This window comes from Stegodyphus dumicola, chromosome 4 (assembly GCF_044657685.1).
Source record: "Stegodyphus dumicola isolate Sdum_Otavi_A_Nest chromosome 4, ASM4465768v1".
In the NCBI taxonomy this organism is placed as follows: domain Eukaryota; kingdom Metazoa; phylum Arthropoda; class Arachnida; order Araneae; family Eresidae; genus Stegodyphus; species Stegodyphus dumicola.
The window spans coordinates 130417750-130435134 of NC_140771.1; the positions used below are offsets into that span (position 1 = coordinate 130417750).

The window sequence follows — 17385 nt, forward strand, 5'->3', positions numbered from 1 at the left end:
TCAGATACCAAACCATCAGCGAAAGACACCTGTAGTGTTGTCTTTTCAAATACTGCATCTTGTTTCTGCAGAATATGATAGAGGGATTCACTTGCAATTGAGTGACTAGCACCAGTGTCGGCGAAAGCTGTACTGGAAACACCACCAATACTAATTGGAAATACAGCAGTCCGAGTGGAAGATAAACAGGATCGGATTTGGATAGTGCCAAAATTTGATGAATTTGAACTCTTTGGGGGGTTACAGTCTGAACATTTAGACTTGATAAAACCAGTTTTTCCGCACCCATAGCATATTAAAGGAGGTCGCTTTTCCTCTGTTTGTTGCTGAACACGATTTGAAAAGGTTTTATGAGTTTCCTGTATGTCACTTGTTCGATTTTCTACTTTGTGTTTGGATGGATTAGTCGGTTTGTAAGAATAGTTTCGCCTGCCAGGAAGCTGAGTTTTATAGTTCGTATTTTTAACACGTACAGCTTCATAATCATCCAATTTCTGTACTAATTCAGATGAACTCTTTATTTTTCCCCAAGTATCAATAAAATGCTCCTTAACGTCACTACTGACTCTTCTTTTAAGCTGATCCGTCAGGACCAAGTCTTTGAGTGATTCAAAGTCTGTAACATCGAGACTATGGAGCCACTCTTCGAGATAATTGTTTAATTCGTAAGTAAAATCTTTCCATAAAGACCCAGGGTGTTTTTGGTGTGTAGTAAGTTTAATGCGAAATGATTCAGCATTTAATTTGAATCTTTGTAGCAGAATCTTCTTGATGTAAGAATAATCTAATTTGTCTTTTGGTTCTCTTAAAATAATTTGCGAAATGTCTATAGGCAGAAGAGGTAGGAGATGAGTGATATAATCTATTTGTTTTATATTAACTTTCTCACATTGTCTTTCAAAAATATGCAGGTAGGTTGCAATGTCAGAAGTTCCTGTAAATTTAGGGATTAGGTGTTGAATATTTGTTCCAATAGCTGCATTTGAAGCAAAGGCGGCATAGTTAGGGTTTGAGCTAGCAGCTGCCAGGTTTAATTTTAAACGTTCCAATTCTAATAAAAGTTCTTGTTCTTTTCTTTGACGTGTCTACAGATCGTTGCTTTCACGTTGTTTTTGTTGTCTAGTTTCGATTAAAGTTTCCAGAAGATTCCTGGTAAAAGCCTCATCATAAGTGTCAGAATTGATAATAAGATCTTTAAGATCTATTACTCGCATAGTGTCGTTTACAGTGAAACCCAGTTCTGCAGCGAGAGTTTTTAAATCCTCTTTTCGTGCTTTGGCAAGGTAAGCCATAATTATATGAGAGGTCAGGGGGGATGGAAAAGATGAAGTTGAATTTGTTGCTATTTCGATTTTATTCACAATACAGTATTTTAGAATTAATAATTATACCTTTAAGTAAAATGTATATACCCCTATTAAACAGCATGTATGAATGTAAACAATATTACTCGTACATTTATATACCACAATTAAACAGTATTTATAAATGTAAACAATAATAATCACAAAGTTTATTATTTCGGAGTCGTAAAAATATCATAAAATTCCCTCATAAATTCAACTTGTATCAAGAAAATAACATATAATAAATTGCTCAAAAATTGTTTACTAGTTAGCAAAACATACAAAACATACATAAATGTCTTACCATAAGCTTTTATATTTAAGCTGAATTCTTCGAAATCTTAATCTTAACAAAATATTAAGCTGATTAAGCAATACACATTTAGTAACTCTTTTACTTTATTTAAATAGTCATTCGATTTTATTCATAATTATTTTCTTTCGCTTCAAGAAATATTTTCAAGACATGCATTCATTAAAGAAAAACAATCGTATTTTCTTAAAGTATTATACTATAATCATTTTCTCAAAATGTTCGTCGAAAGATAAATCAACAAGTACAATATTTTATTTTATGTAGAATAAAACATTTAATAAGGAACAACAGCACTCAAAGGAAATGAAAATAATAAAAGATTTGACGTAAACACATCATAAATCATCGCTAGTCTAAACATTTCCGCGGGGGGGGGGAAAACATCTGCTGCTGTATGCAGAAGCGAAACTAATAAATTCTAATGAACAACGTCGATGAATATATTCAAACTTTAACATCAAAACATGTATTCAGTGAAACAATATTATCTACAAATTAATTTAATTTGCGCATTAACATTTTAAAATAACGCGCATTAACATTTTAAAATAACAAATTACAGTTCAAGAAATAACGTTTGGTTAACAGAAAGCCATTTGCTTTCGTTTAATATTCTTATGTAGTATCAATAAATGAGATTTCAGTAAAGAATTTACATTTGCAGAAGCAGCTTATAATAAATAATCAGTTTAAAAGAACTTTAAACTCAGATTAAACGATAATGTAAACGAAACTTATCTTTTCCGTTGAAATTGTCCAGTTGATGATTCGATGTGCTAGCAGCACGGTATGACAATTTTAATTCCAGAATTGGTTTCTAGAATTTTTGACCAGCAGTCCAAACCTGAAAAGAAACTGAGCCGATCTCCAGCAACTAAAAGTTAAATTCGGGAGTAAGAACTTGTTAAAGCCAAACAGAAATTCTAAACATTTTGTTGCGCCATTTTGGATTCAAATTTAGTTGGGCGCCAATGTGATGTAGCCGTTCCTCAATAGACACAAATGCCGGCTAGCTTTAAAAGGATTTATTAACAGAGCACACAGGAACGGTTACAAACAAAAGAAATATACATAAAAAATGAAACATATACCAAATGGAACATCAAACATTGAGAATAACATAACATAGTAAGCTATCATCATGGCGGCTGGAGGTCGACTTACGTTTTTTCATATCGCCACGAGATGGCGTTTAAATAAAATAGTTCGGTTACAGTTCATGAGTTCATGGCGTGAATAAAATAGTTCAATTACCCTTAAATAGGTCTGTTACACGTATATATTATAAGCGATGTGGTTTACGCACTTTGTTAAAATTATTTGAAAATATGATGATTACTTTTTTTTCCGCTCGCACACAATGAAGAAAAGGAAAGGAAAATAGGTTCTATAAATTCAGGAAGTTAGCCAAGTGAATTATTCTTGGTGCAAACTAAAAGAAAATCGCCAAGATAAATTTTTGAATTTCTCACCAAAAATTACAAAATTTAATATCTGTGACTAATTTGAGTCGCAGAATCGAAATACGAAAAAAAATTGGTATGTTGTTTCAGAAAAAAAAATCCGATTTTCTATCAAAATGTTTACGTTAGAACAAAGCTAGTATATATAAATCTAATGCATATCCTAAGTCGCGCTGTCGAGACATGGAAAACGCAATTTGAATTTCGTCAGTCGGCCCAGTAGAACGGGAGATATAAAACAGCCCCCTTTTCTTTCCCCCCCTCAGTGTATATATGATGGCTGAATACTCGTGGAGCATTAGGCGAGGATACTCAAGATCAAACGCTCCAGAAAAAGCCATAAGCGAACATTTTTACCCATATGTTTACAGTTTGGTAAAAAAAAAAAAAAATTACTATTTGTATGAACAAATTTAATTTGCTATAACTATTAAGTTGTATATTATTTTCGCTTTATAATTATATTACTCATATTGCTTTTATTATCATTATTCAGTTTTTAAAACTGAACATTTCTATATTCATAATAACACTATTCAATAACAAAATATTCTGATATTTTCTGCATTATTCTCAAAACACAATTATATATCATATTCTATAAATATATTCAAAATTTACCCAATTCTCAAAATAATTGGAAAATTCTTAAAATTAAGTCGAAGTGCTTAACAAAAATTCAAAATTATAATTATTAATCACAGTAAAATTTAATAAACTTCTCTAAAATAATTTTAAAAAACTAAAATCCGTTACTTAATTTATTAAATATAATAGTTAAATTTCTAATAGAATTAAATTTTGATTTGCTACTTTCATAAAGACAGTGCTACATTTTTAAATCCAACATCAAAAGAAAACATCACGTGTTCAAATTTCAAAATAGTAATAATTATTATATGCAGTTTTCTACTCTATAAAACATTTCTAGCTACACTAATTGAATAACCAAATCACCTATTTCATGGCCATGAAATGGTTTTATACTCTACAATAATAACAATAAAAAGCATTAAAAATAAATTACAAAAAAAAAAAAAAAACTATAATTAAATAAACGAGACTTAGCCGAAGCTAGACACAATTACCAAATATAGTTTGCCCTTAAATTAAACTATCCGGCGAATATCAATAGAAACGTATAATACAGCCTAGCGTAAAGGCTTCAAGAGTGACTTAGCCAGAAGTTAAACATTCGCCACTTAGCCCTCTCTATCGAAGTAAGCTGAATCTTCCTTAAGTACTTCTTCTAACTCATTTGCATTCAACCCGATTCTAAAACCTTAATCTGGTAGGAAGTTGTAATAGGAAACAAGAATTGAAAGGAAAGGGTTTCAAAATTAAAATAAATATTATAAAATTAAAATATACCTTACAGTTTTAACTGATAGATGGAGGGAAATATAGCAAAGTATGGAACTGTGAAGAAATAACATTGCAGTTTACAAGAAAATAAATTTAAAAAAAAAATATATCTGAAATGTTTCAGATTTTAAATTACGTCCAAAGGGGCGTTTTTTAACATTTTGTGTGTTACCTTTCTTTATTAAATATCATGTTCCTCGCACTTAAACCATAAGATCCAGTGCAACAGCAATATCGCAAAATAGTTTTAAAACGAGCATATCTTTAGAATTTCCGATACAGAGACTCACGCGCTGGAGATAAAAATGTTTTTTCTGCACAACGTTGCCATTGCTCGCTTTGAAATCCTTGAGTTTGTTAATCAAAAATTCGTCAAAGTTTTAAAAAATAGGAAATCGATCATAAAACAAATTTCAAATTTCAAATTTGGTCTTCCACATGCTCATATTCGTTGGAGGATTACGTTATTCAAAATTCGATGACTCTATGTACCGTTATTTTATGACAATGTGAGAAATATACATACATTTACGCAGATTTTCATTATTTAATTTCTTCAAATATAATGCAGGACTCTAACATTTTATGGCAACAGTTTGAAAAGTGAACCGACATTTATCCGTCCGACGCAAAATGCCAAAACGAAACTAATAGTCCTTCGGGATTCAAATCCCTTTGGACTAATAAAATTTAAAACAATAACAACATTTATATATTTGGGAGGTTTATCTATTTATTTTAACAGTTTAGTTCATTTTAAGTTGAAAAACTTTTCCTATTCCTCTTTTTTCACCCACGCCTTTCATGCCCGAATGTAAATGAGATAGCTAGAGTTTATTCAGATTAAGGTAGAATGAAGTTCTATTTAAGCAAGAATTTCGGAAGTTAGTTTTAGAGCGTGTCTGCCTACTCCAGGCCACGTTGTGCTGTGATTATTAGCAACTTGCTCTAGCAGCGTTGAGTGTTCGAGCCATTAAGCTTGTTTCGCCGGTTTACTACAAACCAGTGCTCTTCCTGCGCGTTTGGCTAAAAAGCAAAGATTTAAGTTCACTCAACGATAATAATTTAAAGCTTTCGAATGACAAATGTAATGCGTTTTAGGCAAAGCGGAAGCGGAAAAATATTCTCGTCGAGCACGCACTTGAAGAACGTAGTATAAACAAAGATCGACAGTCTTAGATTGTTCTAATGATGAATCTTTAAAACATCAAGTCACTTTGATTATTTAAGGAATTTTTTTCCCTAAACAATGAAAAGATGGCCAAAATAAGTTCAAAAATTAATTGCACTAGTAGTGCCACATTTTATTTCACTGGATGTTAGAACTTCTGAAATTGTCTATGAATAAACACACTTATATCAATTTTGTATGTAAACGCCACTATAAGGCAGGACTATTCTCCACAGAAATTTTTTGCTGAAGTTTAACGGTCAAAGCCAGGTCAATTTTCTGTCGACTGTTTTATAAAATGTAATAATGTTAGAATGTGGTGAGAGAGAAAACACAAGTAACTTTACGCGTGACCAGTGCTTGTAGATGGTACTGGCACTCTGATTGTGTAATAGAAGGATGGAATTTTCAGACAAACGTAGCCATATATTCAACATACCAGTTACATTACGAATTCATACGTGTCGTAGATTCAACATACGTATTTTATTACTGGGTAAAACAGATCTTGAGAAGCATATTCTAATTCACACATTATTATGGGTTCAATATACACCTCCTATTTTTAGAAGTTTAACACATCTTATGACAATGGATTATACACAGAAACGAGCCTAGCGTATTAGTTGGACGCAAGCAAGTGGAAAAAATGTAACGCATTCAAAAGAAAGTTTGGGAGAGAATGAAAAAGGTTTTGGTTCAACCGAAATCTTATTCGCATGTTGCCCAAAAAGTATCTGCATTGCAGCGTTCGTATGATGCGGATTAATTTAAAATGACACTCTAGTTTGATATATTTTAAATAGTCAGCATTTTTAGGACAGAAAGATAAAATACCCAAATTAAAATGAAGAATAAAGGGGCTACTTCCAGTTAAAATATAGATGCCCCATTGTGATGTGCCATGCCATAGGGCAATCAACATACAGTCACGTGAAAACGTTTAAGACCAGTAGCCGTTCTCCTGTATTTTAACAGTTTGCACCATTTTCACTCGTGATTGCGTTATCTCATGCGTTAATTACATCAAACACTTTCTACTGCTATAAATATAACGTAGTCTCGTTTATCAGTGGTTTGTTATTCGATTTTGCTTACACAGTGCTGTTGTATAATTCTTGTAATGGGTAAAAATCCTTTACTTACTGTTGAAAAACGGGCAAAAATAGGGGCCCTGCATGAAGTTGGCCTTTCTGAAAGTGAAATAGGTTTCAAGGTAAATGTCAGCATGACAGATGTGCATCAATCTATCAGTAAATTCAAAATTTCGGGAAATTATACGGATCTTAAGAGAAGTGGTCGCCCAAGAAAAATTTGTGCACATGATGATCGTGGGATAAGAAGGATAATCACTCGATGTCCAGCAACCTCCTGCAATAAAATTAGAGCTGCTCTGGATGCAAAGAGTACCAGCGTTAGTTTGAGTACTATTTCAAGACGTTTGTTTGACTAAAGATTATCCTTTATTTTCCTATAAACGTTCAAGGAAACCTAGACTTAATCAAAGTATGAAAAAGGAACGACTGACTTTCTCCAGACAATATCAGAATTGGACTGAACAACAGTGGAGTGCAGTGCTATTTTCCGATGAGTCAAGTGTACAGCAATTTTCTGTACGTGCTAAATGTATTCACCGCCCATTTGTAAAAAGATATGATGACAGATACATGATTCCAACAGTGAAACACCCTTCAAGCCAGATGATATGAAATGCAATGTCCGAGTCTGGTACTGCTTCTGTATACTTCCTGCCACCTAAAACTACGATGAACGGCAGTCGGTATATTAATTTGTTACGTGACCAGTTGAAGCTTCACTTGGATGTTCATAAATGTTCAATTTTCTTGCATGATGCGACTCCGTGTCACAGGGCAAGGAATGTTAAGGACTATCCGAGGGCTACTCAAATCCAAGTGCTTAATTGGCCAGGTAACAACCCAGATTTGAATCCCATAGAGAATCTGAGGTGCATTGTGAAAAATAAAGTCGCGAAAAAGCTACCATCCAATGTTACAGAACTTGTTGAAGCAATAAAGCATGTGTGGTGTACAGAGATTTCTCAAGCTTACTGCCAGTCTTCATAGCATGCCTAAAAGGATTGCAGCAGAGATAAAAAATAAAGGAGGTCCGAAAAAATACTGACTATACTTTGAAAGCCTATTTTTTTCATTTATAACATGTTTTTGTTGCGGAATTCCAATAAATCTGATTTTTCCATGTGTGGTCTTAAATTTTTGCGCATGACTGTATATATAAATACAGATATGTATATATATTTTTATATATAAATATAAAATGTGTATATAATAGGAAAGACAAGTTCACATATAGACCTTTAAATTACTAATTTTAATTAAGTACATTCTCTCTTCACAGATCTGCATTGCACCACTTTTGCGTCATCATTTCTCTGCAATGTGAAAGCTCTTGCCCAATTGTTGCTCAGGCAAGGAATCCCAAGCCTTTAAATACTGCCAGCTACTTGCTACGCAACACTTTTCTCGCCTGCTGCCGCTTGCATAACCTGTGTTCGCTGTTATGCAGTATTTTCTTTTGTTTAAGATGTGATTACGCGTATGTGGAATGCTGGGGTGTAGATTGCACCCATTGTACTATGTGTACTTCAGGATGTGCTTCCAAAGAATTGCTTACGTTCTAAAAATAAAAATGGATATTAATCTTCATAATGGCTACAGTTGATTGCACCTGCGTCGTTATAAACTGTAACACCATCACCGTTCCCACCATGACTGTGACTTCACTGGTTCTCCCATCATATCCTCTAAAAATCATCACATATATATCTACAAGTCAATAGCAATGCTCCTGTTAAGGATAAACGACATCCCTACGTTTGACAATGTCCGGAACAAGATTAGGAGAGCAATAAATATGTTAATTTATTCAGGTTATCCTAATGTTGATTTTAAGTAATTTTGAGGCTGAAAATCTTTTAATGATAGTGTTACGAATTTGGTATTTAAAAAGCTAATGTTAGTTCAATTAGAAATTAAATGGTTTTATTTCTCGCGCAGTGCAGCGCGTGACGAATATTAAAAGAAAGCTAAGCCGGAAAATTAAAAAAACAAGAGCGCGTGCGTTAAATAAATAAATATCTCTTTTTGATTTCGAGAAAGTACTGGAAAATTCTAGCGCGTGATTTTAAAAGCTTATAAAAGGAGGAAAACATCTCAGTTTGTAGTAGTTGCTTAGTTTGTTGTTGTTTAGAAAACTACTGTTGTTGATTGTAGCGAATTCGCGGATTAGCGTTCTTTAGCTGTTTTGAATTACGTTCTATTGACATTTGAGTAGTTAAAAGAAAACTACTGTGAGATATTGTAATACTGCATGATAATTTGAGAAAATTTAAGCATTTTTGTTGTGATAATAATAAATTTTTGTTCATTTTTCATCGGACTTGTGCATTCATTTCATAACGAACCCGTACGCACGCAACAATTTTTGGTGTCAGAAGTGGGATTTGAATGCCAATAACAAGAGCGATGGAAGAACAATTGAGACAGCTCATTGGTGCTTTTGCTGCATTCCAAGAAAAGATGGAAGCTGGCCAAGCATCATTTAAGGAAGAAATGAAATTATGCCAGGAATCCGTTAAGGAAGAAATGAAATTGGGCCAGGAATCCGTTAAGGACGAAATGAAAGCCGTTCAAGCTGGTCAAGAAGAAATGAAAAGAGAAATTACTTGCATAATAGAAAATAAATTTGAAGCTATGGAAGGCAGAATTGACGCAGTTGAAAATAAAGTTGGACATATTGAAGAAAGAGTTTCTTCGGTGAAAGAAGAAATAGAAGAAAGAGTTTCTTCTGTAAAAGAACAAATTGATGAGAGAGTTTCTGCAGTTGCCAAAGAAATGGATACTTTAAAGAAATTCGTAGCGTCGGCAGGGAGCAGGAGTGATGATTTTAAATTCTTACCAATGCCTGCTCGTCCACCTCTGAAGCTATCCACATATGATGGGAAGACCTCCTGGGAGGTGTATAAGACACAATTTTCTATCGTGGCGGATGCGAATGGATGGGATTCCCAAGCTAAGGCCTGTCATCTCGCCGCTTCTCTAAGAGCCGACGCAGCGGATATCCTTCAGACTCTTCCCGAAAACAAAAGGTTAGATTTCGAAGCTCTGTCCGGCGCCTTGGAGTTGCGCTTTGGGGAGAAGTGTTTAAAAGACTACAGCAGGCTCCAATTAAAATCTCGTCAACAGAAGCCTACCGAAACACTTCAGGAGCTCGCCGCGGATGTTGAAAGGCTGTCCCATCTCGCCTTTTCGGAATGCCCGACAGAAACAAGGGAAATCCTGTCCTTGCAATACTTTATCGACGGCATCCGAGATACTGAAATACAGAAAGCTCTACGAATGGCGGATGTAAAAGATTTAAAAAGTGCTCTAGTGTACGCCATGAAATTTGAGGCAGCCCAGCAAGCCACTCGTCGAGACCGCTACCCAGTTAGAGCTGTGCGAGTCCATGAGCCAGTGGATCAACTGATGGCTCGTTTAGATGATTTAGCCAGACAAGTCGAAGATTTGATACGGAGTAGGAGCGAGAAGAAAGTGGCTCTAAGGTGTTGGAGATGTGGTAGTGAAGGTCACCTAAGACGGAATTGCAGAATACCCCAGGGTACGGAATATAAAGCAGATGATTTTACCAGACAAGTCAGTGGCTTGAGACGGAACAGAAGTGAAAAGAAACTAATTCTAAAGTGCTGGAACTGCGGAGTTGAAGGCCACATACGAAGAAAGTGCAGACCCCGAGGTACGGAAAATAAGACCATTTCCCAGCAACAACGCAGTAAACAAATTAGTGACCATATCGAGGAACGGAGGTTGCCAGATAGTGAAAAACCTTGTTTTAAAGCTCTTAAAATTTATACAGTGAGTGGCAACAATAACGGACTGTCCATCAATGGGAATATCGATGGAGTTCCTTGCAGTATGATCATTGACACAGGAGCTAATGTTACCATCATTAGGAAAGATTTAGCTGAACAGTTTAAAGATAAACTTATTTGGACGCCATCCTGTGTTACCCTTCAGACTGCGTCTGGTGACAAGATCGACATAACTGGGAAGTTAAACGTAAACATCACGTTTGGAAGTGCCGCCTACCATCACACGGCATATGTGGCGGATATTACAGATCCATGCATACTCGGATTGGACTTTTTAAGGAAATACAATTTTTCCTTAGACTTGAAAAACAACAAACTGCTTTCAGGATCTGAAGACATGACTATCCATCCTAAGAAGGGATCCTCACCTGGAAATGCCGACGCTTTGTCCGAAAGAAACAGCTCGAGAAACAGTCGAAATCATGCTAGGGTCGAAAAGAAACACCAGACTACCAGCTATTCTCCATCTCAGATGCTCTTCGGTCGAGACCTTCGTCTGCCTTGTGACCGCCTGTTTCATCGCCGTACGGATGCGCCTTCATCGCCTGAGGAACACATCCAAGATGTCAAGGCCCGTTTTGAAGTGATGCACCGTTCCGCACGAAAGCGAGTGAACTTGGCGACGGAGAAAGTGAAGACCAGATACAACACGAGAGCTGCTGGACATAGATCCAACGAAGGAGACAAGGTGTGGTTGTGGAACCCGATTCGACGAAAAGGAGTCAGGCCTGATTTACAGTCACCTTGGGATGGTTCGCACACAATCCTAAACAGGCTAAATGACGTCATGGTTCGGATCCGTGAGTCTTCGAACTCTTACGACAGGTTAGCTCATTACTATGGCCATAGTACGTAATGTAAATAATTGTAAATAGTATCAGACCATGGTCCTTTTTGTTTATAAATGTGTATTTAGTATTTGATTTGTATTTAGTATTTGTTTTGTATTTAGTATTTGATAGCATTTGATTTGTTTTATGTATTGCATTAATTGTTCATGTTGTTTATTATAGTAATGTAATGCTTATTAATGCATTTATGCCACAGTTGTAAGTTTAGCTTCCTGTCCAGGGATTGTACTGCCCGGGACGTGCAGTCCTTGGGAAGGGGGCAGTGTTACGAATTTGGTATTTAAAAAGCTAATGTTAGTTCAATTAGAAATTAAATGGTTTTATTTCTCGCGCAGTGCAGCGCGTGACGAATATTAAAAGAAAGCTAAGCCGGAAAATTAAAAATACAAGAGCGCGTGCGTTAAATAAATAAATATCTCTTTTTGATTTCGAGAAAGTACTGGAAAATTCTAGCGCGTGATTTTAAAATCTTATAAAAGGAGGAAAACATCTCAGTTTGTAGTAGTTGCTTAGTTTGTTGTTGTTTAGAAAACTACTGTTGTTGATTGTAGCGAATTCGCGGATTAGCGTTCTTTAGCTGTTTTGAATTACGTTCTATTGACATTTGAGTAGTTAAAAGAAAACTACTGTGAGATATTGTAATACTGCATGATAATTTGAGAAAATTTAAGCATTTTTGTTGTGATAATAATAAATTTTTGTTCATTTTTCATCGGACTTGTGCATTCATTTCATAACGAACCCGTACGCACGCAACAATATAGTTTGAGCTAATAGGAAATTGAGTAAGTCAAGAGAATTCTTTAAAGCTGTCGATAATCCAAAATGTATCAGTGACACATTGCGTATTGTGAATCTATTTTAATTCCGAAACTTAAAAATTTTCGAAATCCGACTGTGTATTCATAAATCACAGACATGCTAGTAATACATCATCTACTGCAAGGGTATTTGTAACATCTGGCAGAAGAGGGAGAACAAGATGGGAAAACAAGGCAGCTCGAGAACGATTTCTGTACTGAGATAAAAGAGAGACTTTCTTCTTAGATTTTGAATGTCGATAAACTGCTGCGAAGAGGGAAAAAAAGCAAATTTTTTGATGCTCAGAAACTCATTTTTAAACTTTTCCACCCCTCTTCTTCTTCCCCTCCCGACGAAAAGCGCAATTTATGGCCTTCTGAGGTCACAGTTCTTCACTCTTTTTTTCGTAAAATTTGTTTTCCTCCACATCTGTTTCAGACGGGCGTATAATATATAAAGTGGGCGTCTGCTTCTTCCCCTATCACCACCTCCATTCTAACTCCACCGCTCATTCTTCTCCGCGTTTTTGTACCTTTTCTCTGGTATTTAACTGCCCAAGACATGTTCAGCTTTTGAATTTTATCTGAAGTCGTTAAGCACAGACAATCGTCATGAACGAATTCCACAATCTAAGTGAAATACCATCGAATGAAGAAAAGTGAGAGTGGAAAGGATTTCTCTGTGTCGACAGAATGATCATGGTAAATATTACGCTTGGATTGTCAAGTGCATTTAGCGAAAAAAAAAAGTGATCTATCATCGTCCGTTTTGCATTCGGACCTTGTTTAATAGAAGCGAGAATCTCGAGTTGTTACCTGTCGAGTATGGCAAGTATGGTGTGTTTGTTTTTTTTTCTAAATACCTTGCCTACAGCTATTATTTTTTAACTCGGTTCATTTGGAAGCTGGAACGAACGGGATTCTCGTCTGAAGCAATTTCAAGGAGTCTGTGAATAGCTTTGTGTTTCCAAGCCACATGTTTCCGAATGAAAAGAAATTTAGATAAGTACTTGAAGATACGCGAACTTTAAAAAATGGAATATATCATAATTAGAATAGAAGAATAGACACACTGTGGATTTACATCATTGGTAAATCCACAGTGTGTATCCACAGTTTTAAAGAGAACCTTTAAAAAATAGAATACGGCGATATTCTCATTCGCCATAAATAAATTCAGGCCTTTTGCTATCAAATTCCTTAATTTATTTGTTCAGGCAAGATATAATAAGTTCAGATGAGTTTTCGTGCCGGTTTTCTTTCGCTACTAATAAAATTTCACTTTTATACTTAAATATCCATTTCAGATATGGATTGTCAGGTATCTATAATTTTAATTTATTGATGCGATTTAATATACATTTATCGAACAGAGTATTAAAATTACGCTCTAAAGAGCGAGAGACTTAGTTTGGGAGAAAAAGTTTATAAATTCTCTATTATTATTACCGTTACCTTAAAACAATTCGTATCTCCCCCCCTTTTTTTAGAATTAATTATTTGGAGGTTTTTTTACTCCATATTTCCAGGTATTTCGGCCCAGTTTTCTAAATTGCTTCTTTCACGTTTTGGTCACCAGATGTAATTAGGGGCTTCCTTTCCTATTATTCATATTGAATATTCTGAAATTTTCTCCTGTTATTCGACCCTTAAGGCACTTTTTTTGGGTTGTCATTTTCACTTCCTACAGCTCAGTAAGAATGTTCAATTTTCGAAATTATAGTCTTAGTTTATTCACGTTATAGTGATTACTGTTGATTATTCTTATTTGCTTTAGCATGTTGTTGTTATTGCTTATCTCCACGTTTGGGTGTATATAGCCAAAGGAAAGACTTCCATAAAAATCAATTACAGCGAAGCAATGTTTGGTTTCTTTACACTTCGCGGATACTGTTCATTCTTACAAACTGAATATTCAGAACAATTTTGCTTTCGGCAAATTATATTGCTGCATTTTACCAACCACATTTGCTTTTTTTGCGTGACTTGATCACATTCTTATAATTCTCGAAATATTTCAAACTTTTCTCGCCTTATATTAAAAACAGTTAACACGATTGCAATCTGAAGCTTCAACTTATTTTAACATCTTTAAGATTTTACCACTGAAGCTTCGAAAAGTTAAGAAAAATATTTGTAAATTTTTAAAATATACGTATATAAAAATTATAAGATTTAAAAGAAACTATAATCTGGTTTCAGTTAAACGTCTGAAAGGTTTTCATTAGTTACAATAAGCCTATTAGTTTAAGAATTAGTTCGTCAGAAATTATGGCAATAAAACGTGATATCATATTATTGAAAAATGAGCTGTTGAAAAGAGCAAAGCCAAACAGTAAAAGAAAACTTTCTATGATATTACTTCATTGTAAATTTTCACCAGGAGAGATTGATGCATTTATTCCATAAAGAAAGGTTTTAATTATTTTGAGCATTTATTTCACTGAATCGCTTGAGTTTGAAGTTTGGAACAAATATTTCTCCCAAGTAGCGATGCTTTCTATTTTGCCGAAATGTTAAATCCACGAGCTGAAAACAATGAACACCTTGAAGAAATTTCATTTGGGTTGTTTAGTAATAGTTGTACGAAACGTCTTTAATATTCAGTGACTATTTCAGTACTTATGGAATCTTTTTAAATTCTAATTTAATTTGGTTTGTTGTTAAAATTGAACGTTCCATAAACTATTTTTTTTTTTCAGATTACTCCAATATTTCGAGAAGTGTAATATGTTTGATACAGTATGGTAATTTTTACACCATTTCAAAAATTTTCATTGACATTACATCGAAACTAAGTAGTTAAAATCTCGTGATTAGGTTTGATGAAATAATTTTGTTCGATGCGATTAATAAAAAATATATTAAAGATATATTATAATTTAAATTAGCAACAGCTCCTTAATTTTGCATGTCTCCTCTCTGTTCTAAAAATAGTAATCTTTTTCTGCACTGCGTCATTTCGAGACTAGTCCATGTCATATAATTCTTAGATAACTAAAATAGCCAATGCTAATTTTCAAATAGTATTAATTATCCAATCAAATGCATTGAGTACCAAAACTAGCTCATTCTGAATTAAGATTTCATCCTGAACACAACTTGCTCTCTTTCTGCACTTGGGGCCTAGCTGGAGTAGTGCCTGTTGCTCTCTTCTTACTGCAAAGCCATAAAAAATGTAAACATTTTGAAACAGGCACAATTAGTGTGCCAAGTTGTTTTTGGTCGCAACATGCTTAATGAAATAAAAATGAAAATTTAATCTGCCTCGACTGCCAGTTTTCTAATTTATTATGGATCGACATTTCAGCATTCTACGCCATCATCTTATCCTACAACATTGCAGTTAAGTTTACTTTATTAAAATACAAGTTTGCTTTCAATACAATGAGTCCAGAAACTAAACCGAGGCCCATTAAATCTGCATTTTTATTTTAATAAGCATGATGTGATCACAAACAACTTGGCTCACTACTTGGACCTATTTCAAAATGTTTAGATTTTTTAGGGCTTTGTAGTAAGAAGAGAGCAATAGTCAAGTTAGGCCGCATTGTAGAAAGGAAGTAGATTGTCTTCAGGATGGAATCTTAATTCAGAATGAATTTCAGAATGAGTTAATTTTGGGTTCAGAGCATTTGATTGGATAATTAATACTGCTGTAAAATTATTATTGGCTGTTTGAGTTTTAGTTCCATTTACATCACCAGCTTTATATAAGAATCATATGACATGGATTAGCATCGAAGACGCAGTGCAGAAAGAGATTACTTTTTTTTTAAATCAAGAGGCCAAATACCAAATTAAGCATTAAGGGGCTATTGCTAATTTAAATTATAATTTATCTTTAACATATTTTTTTATCTTACGTATATATACACTGAAATATATTACATGCATCTTTTTTAAATATGATGAAACTTTTCAAAAAGTTGTCACTTGTTAAGTGTATTATTAATTACATGAATCAGATGCATTATAAATTATATCAATTTTTGAGCATCCTTTCTCAATCGATAGTCCGCGGACCACTAGTGATCCTCGAAACCTGCCCTTGTGCAGACCTAGATTTTTTCCAAAAAGGACAAACAATAAAATTCAATTGTACATCGGTATACCACAGTACAGCTGAAAATCTCCGAGTTTGGAAATTATACAGGAAAATTGTCTATGACCTTTTTCCCTTAAAACTGCCATTTTATGAAATTTATCAGTTGGCCTTACCTGTGGACTTTGATCTTATCAACAAAAAATGGATTTGACTATGATTTCATTCTTCTTACCAGCACATACTCCAAAATGCAATAGTTAGGAAGAATCGGCAGGTTCATCCATCTCATTACTGTGAGTACCAATATTTATTTAATTTTTAATTAATAAAGTAAAGAAGATGAAACTCCAACGGTATTAAATTATTAAAGGAATGTCTGCTATTAGCTTAACTACTTGATGCCAGTATAAAGTTTAGATTTCATAGCTGTCATGAACTGGAACCAAACTCTAGTTAGACTGAGAGCAAATTATCGCTAAGTCTAAAAGTATGGTAATTTTTACACCATTTCAAAAATTTTTATTGACATTACATCGAAACTAAGTAGTTAAAATCTCGTGATTAGGTTTGATGAAATAATTTTGTTCGATGCGATTAATAAAAAATATATTAAAGATATATTATAATTTAAATTAGCAACAGCTCCTTAATTTTGCATGTCTCCTCTCTGTTCTAAAAATAGTATTCTTTTTCTTTTTTAGCGAGGAAGTCATAAGAAGGTTTTAAAACAAACCTTACAATTAAATTAGAACTTGAGCATAAATGCTTACAACTCAACCAACCACTTACGGCGAGGTAAATTAACAGTCAAATTAAAATGTAAAGTACGCTAGTAGCCGAACACTAGATAAATCAGTTGAACGCGAATTTGGCTCACAAACCTAACCGGCGTAGATATTCAAATATCGGCAATTATAATGCAAGGCCGAAGATTACGAATCTTATCTGAGCTAGCAGCAACCTTGTAATGTGGCTTCAATTAAACTCCCGAAAACTTCCTTTAAATACTAACTTTGTAAGGATCTTAAGTTTTACTAACGTTTATTTTATTTTAAATCTTTACTATCACTTCTTATTTTCTACTTCCGGCCAGAATTAAAAGCTTTAACTTATTTA

At 34.2% G+C, this 17385-nt stretch overlaps 1 protein-coding gene across 2 annotated transcripts in view; it reads left to right on the forward strand.

Annotated features, from left to right (window-relative positions):
- The window catches only part of LOC118205474 (metallo-beta-lactamase domain-containing protein 1), a 175916-nt gene that overhangs the window by 79817 nt on the left and 78714 nt on the right, over positions 1-17385 (forward strand). Inside the window, exon 4 of one of the 2 annotated variants that reach the window (XM_085815449.1) lies at positions 8038-8509. The exons of the other annotated variant lie outside the window; for it this stretch is intronic. Coding sequence (XP_085671575.1) covers positions 8038-8129 — 92 coding nt within the window. The 3' untranslated portion in view covers positions 8130-8509. Of the gene's footprint in view, positions 1-8037; positions 8510-17385 lie in introns of those variants that run through there. 2 annotated transcript variants of the gene reach the window in all.